This window comes from Coturnix japonica, chromosome 10, assembly GCF_054131305.1.
Source record: "Coturnix japonica strain WE chromosome 10, WE-NBRP24, whole genome shotgun sequence".
Taxonomy (NCBI): domain Eukaryota; kingdom Metazoa; phylum Chordata; class Aves; order Galliformes; family Phasianidae; genus Coturnix; species Coturnix japonica.
In genome coordinates this window covers 4,441,590-4,457,950 of record NC_140672.1, presented here as the reverse complement: position 1 = coordinate 4,457,950, position 16,361 = coordinate 4,441,590, and the positions used below count along the sequence as shown (strand labels likewise).

General features: G+C 56.2%; 1 protein-coding gene and 1 long non-coding RNA gene across 13 annotated transcripts; one reads left to right on the top strand and one right to left on the bottom strand.

Moving 5' to 3' along the window:
• The first annotated feature begins 721 nt into the window (after positions 1–721).
• Positions 722–10,871, top strand: LOC116652673 (uncharacterized). Of its 10 annotated transcripts, XR_014932392.1 has the most exons (9): positions 722–1,385; positions 1,851–1,891; positions 2,102–2,283; positions 2,788–2,888; positions 3,365–3,450; positions 5,803–5,958; positions 6,666–6,722; positions 7,650–7,745; positions 8,519–10,871. It is a non-coding gene; the product is annotated as an uncharacterized LOC116652673 (long non-coding RNA). The 10 variants fall into 10 exon arrangements; XR_014932401.1 differs by lacking the exons at positions 5,803–5,958; positions 6,666–6,722; positions 7,650–7,745 and having other exon boundaries at positions 1,097–1,385; positions 2,788–2,826; positions 8,519–8,658; positions 8,817–10,871; XR_014932399.1 differs by lacking the exons at positions 5,803–5,958; positions 6,666–6,722; positions 7,650–7,745 and having other exon boundaries at positions 1,097–1,385; positions 8,519–8,658; positions 8,817–10,871.
• LOC146759166 (protein ZNRD2-like) lies at positions 8,666–14,914 on the bottom strand. 3 transcript variants are annotated; one of them, XM_085510591.1, is made up of 4 exons: positions 14,870–14,914; positions 14,275–14,408; positions 13,590–13,652; positions 8,666–8,934 (listed from the first exon to the last, which is right to left on the bottom strand). In XM_085510591.1, the coding sequence occupies exons 1-4, from the start codon at positions 14,886–14,888 to the stop codon at positions 8,761–8,763; spliced, it is 390 nt and encodes a 129-aa protein (XP_085366717.1). In that variant the 5' UTR covers positions 14,889–14,914; the 3' UTR covers positions 8,666–8,760. The 3 variants fall into 3 exon arrangements, with proteins under 3 accessions (XP_085366717.1, XP_085366719.1, XP_085366718.1); XM_085510593.1 differs by lacking the exon at positions 8,666–8,934 and adding an exon at positions 12,444–12,846; XM_085510592.1 differs by lacking the exon at positions 8,666–8,934 and adding an exon at positions 12,444–12,712.
• Positions 14,915–16,361: the final 1,447 nt, after the last annotated feature.

Here is a 16,361-nt window from a genome sequence, read left to right as displayed (position 1 = left end):
GAGTAGACCTGGGGGGCAGAATGGGGGCACTGGAGTTGGACTTGGGGGGCAGAACTGGATCAATGGACTTGGGGGGCAGAATGAAATGAATGGACTTGGGGGGCAGAATTGAGGGCTCTGGACCTGGACTTGGGGGGCAGGATGCGATGAATGGACTTGGGGGCAGAGTAAAACTGGACTTGGACTTGGGGGGTAGACTGAATTGAATGGACTTGGGGGGCAGACTGAGCTGCATTGACATGGGGGGCAGAACGAGTTGATTGGAGTTGGGGGGCAGAATGGAATCGGGGAACTTGGGGGGCAGAAGGAGGGTCCTGGAGTTGGACTTGGGGGGCAGAAGGCGATGGCTGCACTTGGGGGGCAGAAGGACAGGACTGGACTTGGGGGGCTGGATGCGATGGCTGCACTTGTGGGGCAGAGTGAGGGCTCGGGAGTTGGACTTGGGGGGCAGAAAGATCAGCCAGGACATGGGGGGCAGGATGAGAACTCTGGAAGTGGACGTGTGGGGCAGAAGGGGACGGCTGGAGTTGTGGGGGGACTCTCCCAGGCCCCTTGTTTCTTTTACTTGTTACCTTCAAGTTTCCTTATTTCTACAAACTACCTTTAATTCTCCCCTTTGACCCCCTTTACTCCTCATTCCAGCGGGTCAGGAGCGGGAGGAGCGGGCTGTGTGCTGTGAATGGGGTCAGGAGGAGCGGGCTGTGTGCTGTGAATGGGGTCAGGAGGAGCGGGAGGAGCGGGCTGTGTGCTGTGAATGGGGTCAGGAGGAGCGGGCTGTGTGCTGTGAATGGGGTCAGGAGGAGCGGGCTGTGTGCTGTGAATGGGGTCAGGAGGAGCGGGCTCTGTGCTGTGAATGGGGTCAGGAGGAGCGGGCTGTGTGCTGTGAATGGGGTCAGGAGGAGCGGGCTCTGTGCTGTGAATGGGGTCAGGAGGAGCGGGCTCTGTGCTGTGAATGGGGTCAGGAGGAGCGGGCTGTGTGCTGTGAATGGGGTCAGGAGGAGCGGGCTCTGTGCTGTGAATGGGGTCAGGAGGAGCGGGCTCTGTGCTGCCAACGGGGTCGGGCCTCGGTGCGGGGGCACGGAGGGGCTGTCGGGGGAGGAGCTGGCGGCGCTGCCGGCACCCAGAGGCGATGCGTGTGGTGCCACCGAGTGCGGCGGGGGCCGGGGGGCGGCTTCGTCCCGGGGAAGGCCGTGCGAGCATCGAGCTGTCGGTGCGGCCTTGGGACGCTGCCTGCAGGGCAGCGCGGCGGGCGCTGTGCCGGGTGCCGAGCCGTGGCTCGCGCTTTGCTCGTCCTTTGGAGGCTGAACTGTAGGCAGCCGGTTTGCATCGGGTTGGAGGGGCCGGCGCTGCCCTGAAGGTGAGCGAGAGAAGCCGGCAAAGGAAGGGTGAGTGGCGGGATCCCAGGAGGGCGGTTTGTGTTTGTGTGCGGAGCCGGGTGGGGTTGCCTTGGCAGCAGGACGGGCTTTGGTGTGGCAGCATCTGCCCAGTGCCCAGCACGGAGCTGAAGGCAACAGCGCGTGGGAAGAAGGAGCCTTTGGCCCATCCGTGGCACTGGGGAGTCTGGGGGGATGGGAAAGCAAACGGAGAAGCAGCAGATGCTCTGACACCGCATAGAGCCCTATAGAGCCCCCACAGACACTCCGTAGAGCCCCATAATGCTCTTTAAGACCCCACAGAGCTGCACAAGAGCTCATAGAGAACCAAAGAGCCTCATGGTGCCCACAGGCTGCGGTCCTCTGCAAAGTGCTGGGAAGCAGCAGGAGATTCTGCCAGCGGCTCCCTGGGAAGCTGCTTTGGAAGCTCTGGCCGTGCTCCTCGTGCTCCCTCCCATCAATGCCTTTCTCTTCCAGGTGGTGTCTGCAGGACCTAGGCAAGAGCTCCTGTCTATGGGGTAAGGACACTTCCTTGCCATGCACCTGGCTCTGCAGCGTGGCCTCAGCTGGCTGTGTGCTCCATGCAGCCTTTGGCAAAGCAAAGGAACCAAAGGGGCTGGGGGATAAGGAAGGGCACAACTCCCCGGGATCCTTCACCTCGTGGCACTGGAACTCTGACCTGCAGGGTGGACATTGCTGAACAAGATTTGCTTTGCCTTTGCCTTCAGGAACCCACTGATTCAGCTGTTGGCCAGGAAGGAGCTCATTGTCGAGTCACTCTCTGATGTCCTGTAAGAGAACGGGATCCATGGACTCAAGAGAGAGGAAATTCTGCAGCTGACACGGCACGCAATGGAGGCAGCTGTGGAAAAGAGCAACTGGATGCCCAACTGGGCTCTGAAACCCCTGGGTATGTAGACAGCTCTTCACTACCCTCAGCTTTGTGCTCCCCAAAACCTGCCCAGCTCTGCTTTCTGTCACAGATATCTCACAGAGCTTTAGGCTGGCTGAGGTCTGAAAGGACCTTAAGACCATCCCAGCTCAACTCCCTGCCATTGACAGGGCTTTGCATCAAGGTGCTCAGGGCTTCATCCAACCTGGTCTCCAACGCCTCCATGGCTCCTCTGGGCAGCACGTTGCAGGGCCTCACTGTCCACCGGGGGTCCAGAATTTCCTCCTCACTTCCCATCTAAATCCCCCATCTCTGAGGCTTTACAAACCCTTCCCCTCTGCTCCCAGGGCTGACCGGCTCCTTTCCCCAATCAGCGCTTCAGGCCAGGACTCAGCAGTTCCCATACACAGCAGGAGGGATTCTGCACCCCAGAGCCCCGCCAAGAGCTTTGGGGAATGAGCATTCCCTCCTTCAGCTTGTCTCTGGGCCGTCCCAGTGCACGTCTGTCCATCTTTATTTCAGGTGCCACTGTTGATGCGGAGAGGACAACCAAGAGTTACGGTGGGAAAGGCCGCCTTTCTCCCCTCTTTTCCTCCGCAAAGTCCCCCGAGACCCTCTTGCAGGTATGGCAGGAGAAGTGCTGACTGTGGGCTTCCCCCCCTTGCTTTCACCCCCTTCCCCCCACAGACACCCCACAGAGCCCCATAAGGGCTCCCCCTCCATCCCCCAGTCCTTTCTTCCCCCAATCCTTCCCCTTCCATCCTTCCCCCCCATCCTCACCCCATTCTGGCTGCACATCCATTTCCTTTGGCCCAGCTGCTCTGCTCAGCCCACACTCTTCCCCACATCGCTGACACCAGCGTTGGGAGGGTGCTGGGCTGACAGATGCTGGGGAGGGCTGCCCCGCCGGCTCTGGGCAAGCAGAGAAAGGCAATTGACTCCAGAGCTGTTGTCCAGACCTTTGCATATTGCCCTCCCGTCCCTTGAGTAGCGTTCCATGACGGGCAGCCCCATAGAAGACAAGGTCTGTGCTCCTTGCCCAGCATCCAGCTCTGGTGGCTCTTTGCCTCCCCACTGATGGACGCGTCTCTCCTTTCAGCCCGATGATGAAACATCAGCCACTGCCAAGTCATGATCCCGTTTGCAGTCCTGATTTCTTTGGAGATGATGTCAAAGGAGCCGAAGGTGGGAATCCAGACTCCCGGCAAGTGAAAGAAAAATGAGGCGTGGAAGGGTTATGGGCTGGCTGGAGGAAGAGCTGGAGTTGATCCAGCGTAGGGACAGAGCTTAGGAGCCCTCTCCCGCTGTTCAGAGACACAAGCCAGGGCACAGGGAAAGGCTTTGGGAAGGGGCTGCACAGTCATCTCCTTCTTCTCGCCCTCCCAAATGCAGCACAGCAGGCAGGGCAGAAACAGCCTCATGGGATCCAGAGGCTTGCAGAGACTTGGATGGGCCCTGAGATACGACACCACCAGCACAAGTGATCCTGCATTGACAGGAAGCCCCTGGGATGCCCAGAAGAGAAATGTGGGCTGAGTTTCCTGCTTTCTGTGCAAACACTGGAAGGCCAAAAGCCGGCTGTCCGGCCTGGGGATTCCTATGCAGCCTGCCCGGGGCTCCGTGCCAGGCAACTAAATGGCTGCCTGACCTGCTGGGCCTGTGAGGCCAAAAGCCGGCCAGGCAGTTGGGGGGGACCTTGCCAGGCCTGAAGCTGGTCATGCGGTTAGGGGGGCCCTGCCAGGCTAAAAGCCAGCTGTCTGCTCTGCGGGGCACTGCCAGCTCCAATGCCTGCAGGCCGGGGAAGCCCTTCCAGGCCAAAAGCCTGCAGGCCGGGGTCCCTGCCAGGCATGGATTTAAGCCCCGGGGCTGGTGATGGCCTCTCAGGCTGTGGCTTGATGCCTTGGGGCTGGTGCCGGCCTGCCTGGCTGTGCTGGGAATGCAACCTTGTTTCTGCATCACAGTTTGAACAGGGCAGTTAGAAGCATGTTTTAGAAATACACAAGGTTCCACCCATGCAGTGGTTATTCCTGTGCCTGTGTTCCAAAGCCCAGGCTCCATGAAGGTCAGCACTGTTTTGGTGTTGACCTTGATTGGAACAGAGTTGGATCGTAGGAGGCAGTGTGATCCCACAGAGATGGCACTGAGCAGGAGGAGGAAGAAACCTGTTTGTGAATGGCCAGTTTGAGCCAAACACAGCATGTCGTGTTGTGTTGCAGAAGCACGGAATGGTTGATGTTGGAATGGAGATCTGGGCCCATCTGGTCCAGGTCCTGCTGCAACAGGGCCAGCAGAATTGGTGCCCAGGAACACATCCGATGGGTTTGGAAATCTCCCAGAGGAAACCCCACAGCCTCTGTGGGTCTCTGTGCCAGTGCTGCAGCACTTACACAGTGCAGGAGTGCTCCTGATGTTTGGTGGCAACCTCTGGTGCTGGCACTGGGCTCCACTGGATGCAGCCTGGCTACATTCTCTCTGTTCCTCCTGCAGGGATTGATGGCCATGGGTGGAATCCTCTTGAGCTCCCCTTGTCCAGGCTGAGCAGTCACTTCTCTCAGGCTGTTGTCTTAGAAGAGGTGTTCAGTCCCTTCACCATCATGGTAGCCCTCCATTGGACTCTTTTTAGCGTGTCCAGCTGTCTCTTATACTGGGAGCCCAGACCCGGACACTGTTCTCCTGGTGCAGCCTCACCAGTGCCTGGTAGAGCAAAAGGAATGGTGCTGAGTAATGGTCCTTACCTGCTCCAAGAGAAGTAGCCAGGGCTGTGATGGGAGCACACTGCTTTATGGCTGACACGGAGATCTGCTAGGAAGAAGGCCTGGTGGGACTGAACACAGATGCAAGGTGGTCCAGCTTTTGTTTCACTGCAGACTCTGTGGGCAGCTGCATGGAGTTATGTACTCGATATAGTTGTGCCCCTGTGGCTTCTTTCTGATGTGCCTGGGAAGTCCCCTTAGAATAGACTGCTGCCTGAGACAGAAGTCTGATACAACATCACTTGTGTGGGTGGAGTTTTACTATCTCTGTGTTCACGTCTATTATGTGCTTTGTTTTGTTTCAATTCAACTCTCTGTGTGCATGGGCGCAAGTCTGCCTTTGCTAAATCCTTTTCTTGTGGCCTTAGGCAACAATCAAGGGGATCTCGAGCTTCAGCGCTGAGCAAGAAGCACAGCACTCAGGAAGGCCATGAAGGGCTCTGCTAAGTTGATCTCCCTCCACAGGTCAACTTTATTTCTTGTTTTTTTCCCCAGCACTGGGAATGGCTGCTCTGGTGGTTCGTTCCAGGGAAGCGCAGCTGCTTGCATTGCTCTGCTGCACAGCTGCCCCAGAAATAGTTGGGAAGTGGAAAGATGACTGCCTTTCATATGTCCTGAAATACAGCTCCTCTGGTGGAGTGTGTCCTGGCAGCTTTGTGTGCATGGATGTAGTCCTGGGGCTGTTAAGAACTGTCTGTGTAGGGGACTGGAGGCGGCACAAGACCAGTGGGCACTTCTGATTCTTGTGCAAGCAGCCTGACTGGCTTCCATTTGTTTCTTGCAGGCACGGATGAAGATATCATCATTGACATCTTGACCAAACTACATGTTTCTCAACGTCAGCAAGTTCCAATCACCTAAAAGGTCTACAGAGATGTGTGAAGGTGGTTGTGTCACTCGGGTGAAAAGTGAAAAACAACCCAATCTCTGTAAGAGAAAGGTCGGCGGAGAATTTCCTTGACCAAGGTTGTTTTGTTCTTGTTCAGTTCAGAGCAGTTGTTGAGGAGGGTTAGAGCCTAAAGAGAAGTGGGGAACAGCTCAGTTCTGTCTGTCCTGGAAGGCTGCACCTTCTGCCACCTCCTTCCTCCTCTCTTGGCTTTCTAGGATTTGATTGGTGACTTGACGTTGCTGAGTGGGAATTTTGAGAGGGTGATGGTGGGGATGATGACTCCCACCGCCATGTCTGATGTGCACAAAGTGAGGAGGGCTGTGAAGGTTTGCAAATCTTTCTTTTGTAATTGCTGAAGTTCTGGCCAAGTGAGCCAAGCCGAGGGGAGAAGGGGTCGAATCTTCTTGTGGGTGCAGCTCTGTGCTCAGCAGTGAGGAGCTCCAGGCTGGCTTTTTCTCACCCGATGTGTCTCATGGCCTGCTCCTCAAACCCATCTTCTGCAGGGAGGGGATTTTGACTCTGGGTGTGCATGAATGCCATGGGCTCTTTTCTCAGTGTCCCAGTAAAGTGGGTTGCTGCTCGTTTCAGAAGGAAGCCCAAAGCACATTTGAGATGTGTCACTGTGTTTGTGAGCTAGTATTCCCTTTGAAGGACTCCAATAGCCATCTCCAGCAGCTGTTTCTGAGTGGGGAATTCTCAAGGGTTGCTTCCAGTAGATGCTGTGCTGAGCTGTGTCTTCTGTCCTTGAACCTTTGCAGGGTAACAGAGATGAGGGAATGTATGTGGATGATGCCCTTGCTCAGCAGGATGCTCAGGTGTGTAGGAACGTGCTTCCTTGCAAGAGCAATCTGTTCTTGTGCATGTGATGTGTGGTGAAGAGAAACCAACCTGTGAAATAGTAATAAATGGGTTCTGTTCCTGTTTGCGAGTCTCTAATGAGACGTCTCTAGGCAGGCAAGTTACTTGGCAGGGGCAATGACATTTCAGCTGTGAGTTGCCATGCCTGGATGGTGCTTGTTGGAAAATATCCATGATCTGGACAAATACAGGCCAGCAGTTCTCTACCACCAATGAATTAAAGATCTTGTGTATACCCAGTCTTCTCCATGAGCCTTACTTTGCCATCCATAATGTCTATGAGTGCCTGTACGAAGCGGGGGAGAGGAAGTGGGGAATAGATGAGGTACAATTTATGTCTGTCCTCTGTACATGGAACAGGCATCACCCGCTCAGAGGCAGGACCCCTCCACAGCGTCCTGGGCTTTTCTTCCCTTCCTTATTTGTGTGTGATGCTTTTATAGGAGCTTCATAGGTGTTGAGTAAGTGCAAGCTCTTCTGGGTCAACGGGTGTCTTAGCGAGAGCCCCATTGCATCCATTCCCTTCGGTCTGTTTCATTCCCTTCTGAGACTGGAAGGGACTTCAGAAACCTAAGTACAATTTGCTGCTGCTCTAGCGTGGAAAGCAGAGATCGTGGAGTGTGCCCACCATTGGGGCAGGGGGAGAGGAGCTGAGAAATTCATCTGCCAGCTTGAAGTAGAAGGTCTTGAAAATGGTAACAGCTGTGGTAGGGCAATTAGCAGGACTGTTAGCAATGGAAATGAATTATTTTAGTGGGACAGTCCTGATATATCTGGCAGTGCTGCAGGAATGATAGAATGTTCTTGCAGCATGTGAGGAGCTTGTTCTTGCCAAATGGCCCTTGGGATCTCTCTGACTCTCTACCATGGACTCTTCCTCCTAGTTTGGGATGTGTACAGAGGCATTTCTATCAAGGACATAACAGACAGCATTAAATCTGGGAGGTCTGGAGACCTGGAAGATGCTTTGCTGGTTACGGGTCAGTGCTCTGCTTTTAAACCTTGTCTGCAGAGTAATGAAATGATGAGAGGTGCTGTGTGTCCCCTTGAGTGACCGTTATAGGTTTTGGGGGCAGACATGGCTTGTCTTTGTCTATGTGCACAAAGCCGGGCTGGGTGGGACTTGGAGCACCCTGGTGTAGAGGAAGGTGTCCCTGCCTGCTGCAGGAGGGTTGGAACTGTGTGATCTTCAGGGTCTCTTCCAACCCAAACCATTCTCTGCTCCCAGCTTCACACCTACTGCCTGCCCTTGTCTATTCCCTGCTCATGCCCTCCAGGCTTTTCCTCCCCTTGCTGAGCAAGGCCATGCCTGGTAGCTACCCTGGATCCTCCTCCGCCCTTTGCCTTCCTCCACACAGATGCTTGTTTCTGGCCAACACTTCAGTCCGCTGCCTTGCCCATGTACCTGATCTCTTGGGGAGACAGCAAGGTGGCCTGGAGCTGCCCACAGCTCCTCCTGGGCATGGCTTCTCAGCTTTGCTTCAAACCCAGAACCCAAAGGAGTTCCTCTTACATTCTGGCCCAGATTCTTTTCCTCCCAGTGCAGCTCCTGTGGCAAGCAGGGGCACACTTCTTCCCACATTCCTCCATTCCTGCAAGTTTGTTTTTTTCCATTCTGTGCCTTGCTTTGCTTTGCTTTGCTGTGCTATGGTTAGCTTTCCTACTTGCTTTCTCTATATTTGTTGCCATCCGTTGCTTTTTATTCTCTTTTTGCCTCCGTGTCTCATTATTTTCCCTTCAACCTTTGTTCCAGGAATGTATTTATGGCCAAGCCAGGTGTTGTCACGGGTAAAGGAAATGCTGCCGGCCATCCTGTAAGCTGGCAGATGATCACGAGCACGTGTTTAAGTCGCCCAGCCATCTCACTGACATCTACCTGATGGTAACAAGAAGGTATACATAAAGTTACTGAATTAATTTATTAATGGCTTACTCCTAACACTAACATCTAACAGTATAATGGGCAAAAGCCCAACTGGATTAAGGGAAATGGAATCAGAAGGAAACTGGCAGTTGGCTGCTCTTTCTTTTCTCCTCCCCTCCCATTCCAGGAAAGCAACCACGGCCTTCCAGACTTTGCTGTCTTACTCCACAATGAGAGGGGTTGTGTAGAGGGAATGCCGGATCCCAAAAGTGGAGGCAGGCACCTGGGGCTTGATCAGCATCACCTGGAAGGGCAGAAAGGAAAGGCAGATCAGCAAAAGGGCCCTTCTTTGCTGCCCTGCTCCCTTCTGTCCTGCACCCCTCCCAGTCCCAGACAGTCCCTGGTGCCTCTCTGGGAAGGGCTGAGCACCAGTGCAGAGCTGGTGCGGCTCCCTGCTGTAGCAGAGCTGGCTCAGGGAGGTGTGCTGGTCTTACATGTGCTCTTACGGGCCCCTCCTGTCTCAAAGAGGGCTGGCTGTGCACCTGGAAACTCGCAGCTAACTCTCCTATGCTGGGGGTGTGCTGCTTGGAGCCCTTCTGAGCTGCATCCTCCAGAAGAGCTTGTGAAGGACCAACACATCCCATTGAAGGGAATAGAAGCAGAGGAAGGAAAAGCTGTGTGCTGTGCTGTTCCTCCCTTCCTCTGCTTGGAGGTGGCAAGAGGGCAGGGAGCAGACCTGTTGTCCTGCACTTGGTCCCTGCAGCCAGAAGCTGTTTGGCTGGATGAAGCTTCAGGGGAAGGGGGAGAGGCATGAAGGCTGGGCTTGTGAAGCAGAGAGGAAGAGCTGAGCAGCTGCCTTACCCGGCCTACGTTGTAGTCTGCTGGCCCGGGCTTCACTGCTTTGCCATCTCCTGGTTTTGAACAGGCTCGCAGCCTCAAACAGGCTTCCACCCTCCAACATGCTCTCAGCCTCTAACAGGTTCGCAGCCTCGAACAGGCTCCCACCTGAGAACAGACTCCCACCCACGAACAGTCTTGCAGCCTCAAACTGGCTTCAATCCGCTAATAGGCTCACATCCTCCAACATGCTCCAGCCCGCGACCTGGATCACAGCCTCGAACAGGCTCGCAGCCTCAGATAGGCACCCACCTGCTTACAATCGCTCAGCTTTGAACAGGCTCGCAGCCTTGAACAGGCTCCCACCCGTGAACAGTCTCGCAGCCTTTAACTGTCTTGCACACACGAACAGGCTCGCAGCCTGGAACAGAGTCTGCATCCCCTTGCTACTCTTGTTGTGTTGGACTTGTGTGGTAGTGAGATGCTCTTTGTGTCCCAATGTTTTGGGGCTCAGAACCCCATATCCTCAACTTCATCCCATGAGGTTTTTGGTTTCCACATCCCCACCAGGTGTCTCCAATGTCCCCAAAAGTGTCCCCCCAAGGTTTTGGGGCTCACATCCCCACATCCTCAGCTTCACCCCATGAGGCTTTTGGGGTCCTCATCCCCTGCTTCACTCCAAGGTTTTGGGGTCCACATCCCCACCAGGTGTCCCCAATGCCCCCACTGTGTGTCCCCAAGGATTTGGGGTCTCACATCCCCATATAATCCCAAGTGTCCCCCCAAGGTTTTGGGGTTCACATCCCCACATCCTCAGCTTGACCCCTTGTGGTTTTTGGGGTCCACATCTCCAGTGTCCCCAAAAGGGTCCCCACAAGGTTTTGGGGTCCACATCCTCAGCTTCATCCCATGAGGTTTTTGGGGTCCACTACTGCACCACGTGTCTTCAATGTCCCCAGAAGGATCACCCCAAAGTTTTAGGGTCCACATCCCCACCACGTGTTCCCAATGTCCCTACTGGGTGGCCCCAAGGATATGGGATCTCATGTCCCCATATAACCCCAAGCGTCAACCCAAGGTTTTGGGGTTCACAACCCCACATCCTCAGGTGCATCCCATGAGGTTTTTGGGGTCCACATCCTCAGCTTCACACCAAGGTTTTGGGGTCCACATCCCCACCAGGTGTCCCCAATGTGTCCCCAAGGATTTGGGGTCTCACATCCCCATATAACCCCAAGTGTCCCCCCAAGGTTTTGGGGCTCGCAACCCTGTTGGGTATTGGGTAGGTGGTGCCTGCATGCACCAGGGGTGGAATCAGGGAGGTCACGAGTGTCTGACAGGGGCGGTCACCCATACCATGATATAGGGTTTGGGGCGCGGCATTAAACTGGTACTTTGGGCATTACACACTGTGTGCGAGTCCCGGCTGTTCCCCGTGTGCGGAGGCACGGGACTTTCACACAGCAGCCTTCATTTGTCACCGGGTCGGGAGGCGACACCTCATAACACCCCCGTAACCCCTCATAACCCCCCTATTGCCCCACATAAACCCCCCACAACCCCCATAACCCAACACATTGCCCCCAAAGACCCCACCCCACACCAAACCCCCCCCATCGCCCCCCATATGCACTTATATGGCCCCCCCACCCCTAAGCTCTGCACACACCCCCCACATGGAAGGGCACAAAGGTCACAGAATCACAGAATGACCCAGGTTGGAAGGGACCTCAAGGATCATGTAGTTCCAACCCCCTGCCTGGCAGGGCCACCAAACATACACATTTACTAGATCAGGTTGCCCATGGCCCCGTCCAACCTGGTCTTGAACACCTCCAAGGACGGGGCATCCACAACCTCCCTGGGCAGCCTGTTCCAGGGCCTGACCACTCTCCTATGAAGAACTTCCCCCTAACATCCAACCTAAATCTTCCCTCTTTTAACTTAAAACCATTTCCCCGTGTCCTGCTATTGTCAGCCCTTTCCAAGAGTTGACTCCCCTCCTGGCAGTAAGTTCCCTTCAGGTATTGAAAGGCTGCAATGAGGTCACCCCGCAACCTTCTCTTCTCCAGGCTGAACAAACCCAACTCCCTCAGCCTGTCCTCATAGGGGAGGTGCTCCAGCCCCCTGATCATCTTCGTGGCCCTCCTCTGGACCCTTTCCAAAATCTCCATGTCTTTCTTGTACTGAGGGCTCCACACCTGGACACGGTACAACAGATGGGGCCTCACAAGAGCAGAGTAGAGAGGGACAATCACCTCCCTATCCCTGCTGACCACCCCTCTGCTGATGGAGCCCAGGATCCCATTTGCTTCCTGAGCTGCCAGAGCGCACTGCTGGCTGGTCCAGGTCCAGGTCCCCTGTAGTGGCTGTGGGTGACCACTGGGGGGCGCCGCAGGCCTAAAGATTGCCCCCACCTTTCCCCTTCAACCCGATTTGGTTCCAAAGAGACCCCCCACCCACCCCATCAATAATTATTGGGGGCCCAAAGAACCACCCACCAAAGGAATTGGGGTCATAAAGTGCCCCCCCCTCCAAAAAAAAGGGGTCTCAAAGTGCCCCCCTTCCCCACCAAATTGGTCCCAAAGAACCCCCCCCAAAAAACTGGGGTATTAAGGTGCCCCCCCCGCCCCCCCAAAGGAACTGGGGTCCCAAAGTGCCCCCACCAAAAGAATTGGGGTCTTAAAGTGACCCCCCGAAAAGAAGTCGGACTTAAAGTGCCCCCTAATTTGGTCCCAAAGAGATCCCCACCCCCAAATAAACTGGGGTCTTAAAGTACCCCCACTGACTCCAAATACTCCCCCCCCAATCCACTCTACAGACCCCAAACCCATCCCACAGCCCCCAAACTCAGCCCCATAACCCCCAACCCACCCTATAGACCCCAAACCCATCCCACAGCCCCCAAACTCAGCCCCATAACCCCACCCCCCCCCAACCCACTGAGCAGCCCAAAACAACCACCAGCATTCACTTATTGCAGGGGGATCAGATAAAACCCTTTATGGCTTATGGCAGGGGGGTCCCGCTTTGGGAAGGGGGTTGTTGTTGTTTATGGGATGGGGGGGTTCGTTGTTATGGGGTTGGGGGGTCACCCCGAGCCCCTTTAATGCCTGCAGAGCTTCAGCACAGGAGCGGATGAGGACGCAGAGCTGAGTGCTGCCCTCTGCTGTTGGGTTGGGGGGCAACTCTCGGGTCGCCCACCTTAACTTCCCCCATAGAGCAGCTTCTGCTTCCGCGGTCAGCTGGGAGGGGGGAGGGAGGGGGGAGGAAGAAGAAGGGGAGGAAATAGGGGGAGGGGATTTGGGGGGGGATGGGGGCTGCCCGGCTGTTGCTGCAGCCCCTTTGCATTGTTTGGGGCTGTGGGGGGTGGTGGGGGCTGTGGGAAAAGGGGTGTAGGGGGGTGGAAGTTAAAGGGGGGGGGTTAATGGGAGTTAAAGGGGGGAGGGGGCTTCTCACATCCCCTGTGAGCGCCCCCCCCAACCAACCCCATCACATAACCCCTGTAAACCCCCCCACCCCATCCCATAACCCCATCTTCCCTTCACCCCCATCCTATCCGCCCTGTGAGCCCCCCCCATCCCATACCATAACCTGTCCCAGCCTCCATCCTATCCCATAACCCCTGTGAACCCCCCCCACCCCACCCCATAATCCATCCCATACCTCACCCCCATCTCATAACCCCTGTGACCCCCCCAAACCCCATTCCATAACCCCCGACCCCATAACCCCCCACCTCGAACACATCCCATATCACCCCCCATCCCCAGTACCCCCCCACCCCATCCCATATATATCCCCCATAACCAGTGCCCCCGCCCCACCACCCAGACCCCTCATCCAGACTCCCAGCCCCCCCCCAACCCCTAGCCCCTGCAGATCCCCCTCCACTCCATCCCTCCCCCCCCATCCCTATTCCATGCCCCCCCGCCCCAACCCTTCCCCATATCTTCACGCCCCCCATCCCCAACCCTTTGCCCCCCCCAGCCTCATTCCTCACCCCCCCATCCCCAACCCCTTGCGCCCCCAAAGCCCCCCATATCCTCCTCTCTCGACCCTCCCCACCCCCAACCCCCCCCCCCATTCCATGTCCCTTTACTCCCCCCCACACACACTCATCCCGTTCCAGCTCCTGGCAGGTGACACAATAGAGCTGCTGCTGATGGTCCTGTAGGAGGATGGTCTGGGGGGGGAGAAAAGATGGGGGGGACACAGGTTAAATGGGGGGTCCCTGTGAACTCCCCCATCCTACACTGTTTCCCCTCCACACACACAACAGTATGCCCCCCAGACCCCTCTATAACATCCCCCCACCCCAAAACTCCACCCTGACCCCATTAATGCCCCCCCATACACACACACACACCACAACCCCACCCCATGACCCCAAACCTGACACCCCCCTCCCACCCCATAACCCCCCTCAAAAGCCCCCCTGACCCCCCCACCTCGCACAGCAGCTCCCTATCATGCAGCACCCCCAATACCCCCCCAGACCCCCCATTGCTACCCCAACCCCCCCAGTGGCCCTTCCCGACCCCCCCAGGGCCCCCCCCGACCTGGCACTAGGGGGGACAGCAGCTCCCTGTCATGCAGCACCTCTAATGCCCCTTTAGACCCCCCCAGCCCCCCATTGCTACCCCAAGCCCCCTATTGATACCCCAACCCCCCCCAACGTCCCCCCCAGCCCCTTCCCGACCCCCCCCACCTAGCACTGTGGGCAGCAGCTCCCCTGCTTACAGCACCCCAATACCCCGCCAAGCCCTCTTCAGCCCCCCATCTCTACCCCAGCCCCCCCCCAACACCTGGCACTGCGGGCAGCAGCTCCCCAACATGCGGTAGCCCCGCAGCAGGTATTGCCCCATGGCCCGGCTGATCCGTTCCTGCCGTTCCATCCTCTCTTCTAACGCCGCCCCCCCCCACAAATCCGGGTCGGCGCCTGCGGGAACGGGAACCACTGTCATAGGGGGCCGGGGGGGGGGGGTCGGGAAGGGGCCGGGGGGGGCACTGGGGGGGTTGGGGTAGCAATGGGGGGGGTAGGGATGGGGGGGTTCTCTGAGGGGGTTTCTGGGGGCCTTTAAGGGGGATGTTGAGATCTGGGGGGGGGCTCTTTATGGTGGAGTTCTGGGGGTCTCTATGGGGGAGGATCGGTTGGGGGGCGCTTTGTAAGGGTTATTAAGGGGGGAGTTGTGGGGGTTTATGGGATGAGGGAGAGGGGGTGTAAGGAAGGGGGGTCTCTAAGGGGGATCCTGGCGGGGTTTAGTGGGGATTCTGAGGGGGTCTCTGGGCCGGGGGGGGGGGTCTTGGGGTGGTATTGAGGGGGTTGATGGAGGTTTGGGGCGTTTTGGGGTCTTTCTGGGGGGATTGATGGTGGGGGGGTTCCGTTAGGCCGCTCCGCACCGGCCGCGTTCAGCGCCATGCTCGTTCGGGAGACTGCGGTCGCGCGGAAGTGACGTCACGCAACGATGCGACGCGGAACGTTGTGGCGGAAGTGAATCCCGTTCTGAAATAAGTCCGTCACGCTCCGAGACCGCGCTCAATGGTTCCGGGGGGCGGGGGGGGAGGGATGAAGCTGTGGGAACCTCCGTACAAAATGTGGGGGGGGGACTTGTGCAAGGGGAGCCGTGCAAAAGGGACTTGTGCAAAGTGCATCTGTGCAAGGGGGACTCGTGCAAAGGGGACTCGTGCAAGGGGGCTCATGCAAAGGGTCTTGTGCAAGGAGGACTTGTGCAAGGGGACCTCGTGACTCACCCTATAGAGCTTGACCACGACCTGGAGGGTCTCGGGCACCACCCAGACCACCAAACCCCGGTAGGGATTCTCAATGTCGGGCTGCCAGCTGTGGGGCTGCCCCACATGGAATCCCCTTAGGAATCCCTGTGGCCCCATAGAGCCCCATAGAACCCAGACACCCCCTTGCCCCATAGACACCACCCCCACTCCCCACAGATCCTCCCCAGACCCCATAGAGACCCATAAATCTCAGAGAGACAGACAGATACCCCAAAGACCCCAAAGAACCCACTCCGGCCCCCCATAGACCCCATAGAGACCCCCAGATTCCATAAAGACCCCATAGAGCCCCCCCAGACCCCATAAAGACCCCATAGAGACTCCCCAGACCCCTCAAAGACCCCCCAGAGGGGTCAATTTCAGGGAGGAAATCAGAATTCCCTCGTACTTTAACAGTCTCACATCTGTGACCCATTTATCAACTTTTTGGAGCAACACCCCACCTATATTGTGGGGGAAGATTACCTTCATCTCTCCTCTGGAGGTTCTCTTTTGTGCTTCCTCTACCAAGAGAGCAGCGGCTACTACTGCCTGCAGGCAACTAGGCCAGCCCTGGCTATCAGGGGCTAATCATTTAGACAGGCAAGTCACGGGCTTTTTACCTCCTGCCCAATGGGCAAGTACTCCATAATTGGTTCCCTCTGCACTGTTTACAAATAGAAAAAATGTTTTTTTTAACTCCAGGAAACTCAGGACTGGAGGGTGCATAAGTTCCTCTTTTAACTTATTCAAATGCCCTTCATCTGTCTCTGTCCATTTAAGTAATCTGTCTTTGTTTAATTTACTATAAAGAAATTTGACTTTTCCACTGTAATCCTCTATCCATTGCCAGCAATATTCTGTTCATCCCAGCAACTGTCAGACCTGCCTTTCAGTTGTTGGGGCTTTTAGGGCCAAGATCCCCTTGACTCTCTCTGGGTAGGGAGATGGGAGCTGGGCTCAAGGAAACAAATGCAGCAGTGGCTATAATCTAAGGAGAAAAACTTATTTTTCTAACTATGATATCAGAATGCAAGATATCACTATATAATACAATCTAATTGAAATTGAGGCTAATAAATCATGTAAAATACAAGAGAGAGAGAGGTTTCCGAAGACC

What these genes read in the sequence shown, in the direction of transcription:
- LOC146759166 (XM_085510593.1), bottom strand. An exon ending in GCTGCTGCCCGCAGTGCCAG is followed by an intron (nt 13,653 to 14,274) that starts GTGTTGGGGGGG and finishes CTCCCCCCCCAG; the next exon opens with ACCATCCTCCTACAGGACCA. An exon ending in CCTGCCAGGAGCTGGAACGG is followed by an intron (nt 12,847 to 13,589) that starts GATGAGTGTGTG and finishes CCTTTTCCCACA; the next exon opens with GCCCCCACCACCCCCCACAG.